This window comes from Cyprinodon variegatus, unplaced genomic scaffold (assembly GCF_000732505.1).
Source record: "Cyprinodon variegatus isolate N-32 unplaced genomic scaffold, C_variegatus-1.0 Scaffold363, whole genome shotgun sequence".
In the NCBI taxonomy this organism is placed as follows: Eukaryota; Metazoa; Chordata; class Actinopteri; order Cyprinodontiformes; family Cyprinodontidae; genus Cyprinodon; species Cyprinodon variegatus.
Window position 1 is genome coordinate 365,756 of NW_015150816.1, and position 3,102 is coordinate 368,857.

The following is a 3,102-nucleotide window of genomic DNA, read 5'->3' on the forward strand; positions in this document are numbered from 1 at the left end:
GTTCGTTTGGTGAACGGCTCCAAATTTTCTTTAACGGAGAGTCTCCAGACTGATTTGCGAGTGAAACTTTGAAAGCTCGCGAGATCAGGATGGTCTCACGAGGCTGCAGGTTATCCTGAGCCATCTTTAAAATTATGCTGCTATAGGCTTAGACTGCTGGAGGACATAGGGGCCAGTTTTCATCATTCTGCTTTATTCTTTTTCTCCTTAGATAGAAACCTTTGAATCAATTTGACTGTATGATCTGGGGGAACTGTAAAGTACATTTAGACAACATGTGTTGTGAATTGGCGCTATAGAAATAAACTGAATTAAATTGAATTCTATGTCTATTCTGAAATTACGCATTATTCGTTGGTTTTATTTCTATCTTTATGCTCTCTTTGCTTTTTCTCATCACAGCAGCTTCATCTGTTTGGTTCTGTTTAGCTATGACACCATCCTGGATATAGATGATAGATTCAGAGACTTGTTTCAATCAGTTGGGTTCCATTAGACGGCCAACTTTCAACCACTCTGTTTGATTTTACAGAACTTTCTGTAAAGTGCCTTAAGATTCCATGTATTGTAGTTGTCGCTATATAAATACACTGAATTTATTTCATAAATAAATAAAATAATATTTATACGTTTAAATGCTTAAATAAGATGTTGCCTACACTGGTCCCCAGGGACCCCTGTCCTGCATGTTTGAGTAAACACCCTGTAGCATCACATGTGGGTCATTAAAAGTACCTGATGGTTGTAGAGGAGAAGCAACGGTTTCATTCATCTTAATCAGAAACATCTCAAAAACTGGAACCTTGTTTACATTTTTAGGCTATCAAAAACTATAAGCAGCGGAGACAAAAATCTGAGCTCACCCCATCCAACGATGCAGAACTTGAGGATGTATCGGCGTATGTAGGTGTTGAAGACCTTGACCAGAGCGATGTACATGTGAACGGACTCCAGGCCCATCCAGGAGAAGGAGGTCAGCAGAAAGTAGTGCAAAAGGACAGCCGCAGACGTGCACAGCCCCTCGTTTTTGACCATAGTGGCAAGCCACCCGTCTAACAGGAAGACAATGTTGAGGAACAGCAGCGACGTGCTGAGGTTCATCAGGATCTTAGATGGATAATCTCGTCGCAGCTTCCTGTAAGGATGGAGAAATAAAGCCTTCAGTAGGTTCATTTCTTATATTGCTTCTCCAAGAATGCTCTACAACCCGTTCTAAATCAAGGAACTCACTCAAATGCGATGTAGGTGAGCAACGTGGCAGCAGAACAGATGGCTGAGATGCCGCAGCCAATGTAGGAGAGGAATGTCAGGACCCTCTTGTTCTCTGGATCCATTCGAATTGAACTCTGGGAAATGTCCTGCATGGAAGAAAACCAGATCAAGAAGCACAGGGGGATCTGCTTAGTGTTATTCCTTTAAAACATTCATGGCTTAAGGTAGAACAAGCCAGGCAGCTTTTTCAATTCAAAATGTCAGAAATAGCTTTGAGTTCCAGGCTTTATAGAGTTGTTTTTGTCTGTTTCAAGTTGTTTTCTAAACAGAAATAAGGCTAGGCTGATCTATAAAGCCTAGAACTCAACCCTATTTCTGGCATTTTGAATTGAAAAAGCTTCCTGGATGGGAAGCGAAACATCTTCAAACTTGGAAACAAAGTCCAGCGGATTGTTTTTTTTTTTAACTTTTTTGGTTTTACTCCAGAGTTTCATTTCATTTCATTCATTACCCTGAAAGCTTGCTAGCCTACTGTCACAGGACTTTACTGTTACTGCTGTGGAAAAGTGCTATTGGCTTTTATTATGCTGATTTTCTTCATCAAAAAATCAAACAATATTTCAGCAAAACAAAACTTTTATATTATATATATTATTTACTACTCCCCATCTTTAATCATTCTCAATTAAAAGATAATAATAAAAAAAAACTATGCATTAAAAAACAGCCTTTTTTTCTGTGAGGTGTCAAATGTGTTTGATTTATTCATCTTCAGTAACATTTCTTGTGATTCCTGAACAAATTTATTATCAGAAATATATAAAAAATGAGTGCAGACACTGATGGCTGCAGTCGTCTAAAACACGTCTCACCATCAGGATGCCAAAGTGAGTCAGATGGTTGCAGTAGCAGACCGTCCTGCTTGTGTTCGACTCTTCGGATACAACGCAGCCTTGTTTATTCCAGCCTCCGTCTCCCTCTGGTGGGCAAAGAAAGGCATTGCATTAAATCTACCAGCAGGTAATAATAAACTTCATCCTAAATAAAAAGCTAATTCATTCATTGGGTAAATTATCTAAGAAAATGAAAACATATTACACCTTTCTGCTTTCACATTGTGATTTATTCTGGAATATGTCTTCTGCTATAATGTCTATGATTAAAAGAATAAATATTGTAATACATCAGAATCACACCTGAGAAAGTGAACTCCAGGAGATGTTAAAAAATATAATTATAGCAAAGTTCAGGATGATACTATTATGTGTGCAGGAGACGGTTTCTGGCCGATATATTCCAACAACCTGCTGTGAAGCTGGGAAACTAAATGTGGACAGACTCACTGCGCATGCTGAAGTCCCAGAAAACACACTCCCTATTTGAGGGGACCTGTGGGGAAAACCAAAGGAGAGGATGCTCACTGTCAGTTTATTACCTACTAACATTAAAGGAAATAAAATTAAATTATTCACGTCGTTCCTATCGAATGGAAAAACAAAGATAGACCAGCAGAAAATGTAACAAAATACAAACAATTAAAGAATAAATAAATAAAAAAATAAATAAATAAACAAAGAAAGGTCACTAAAAAGATTTTCTCTGCACCAAACCTGTTATAAAAAGAACAAAACATTTTTTTTAAGCAAATAAATACAACAGAGAAAAACACCCAGAAGGGATTTTATTAAAAAAGTATTAAAATGATAAAATTAACACCCCCCCTCTGGACCTTAGAAGAAAATATTCATAAAAAAGGCATCTTTTTAGCTCCTCAGGGGAAAGCTTGGGGGCTTCAAGGTCACTTCAGAGTAGTGATGGTTGATGAGAAGTCATGATAACCTGACTGCGCCAGATGGATTTGCTCCGCATATCCATCTGGAAACCTTCCGT

General features: G+C 38.0%; 1 protein-coding gene across 1 annotated transcript in view; it reads right to left on the minus strand.

Annotated features, from left to right (window-relative positions):
• Positions 1 to 3,102, minus strand: part of LOC107092026 (G-protein coupled receptor 126-like) — a 91,875-nt gene that overhangs the window by 4,150 nt on the left and 84,623 nt on the right. The window contains exons 22-25 of the mRNA XM_015386299.1: positions 2,556 to 2,601; positions 2,085 to 2,191; positions 1,231 to 1,358; positions 864 to 1,135 (exon numbers count right to left, since the gene is read on the minus strand). Of these exons, the coding sequence (XP_015241785.1) occupies positions 864 to 1,135; positions 1,231 to 1,358; positions 2,085 to 2,191; positions 2,556 to 2,601 (553 nt within the window). The remainder of the gene's footprint in view (positions 1 to 863; positions 1,136 to 1,230; positions 1,359 to 2,084; positions 2,192 to 2,555; positions 2,602 to 3,102) is intronic.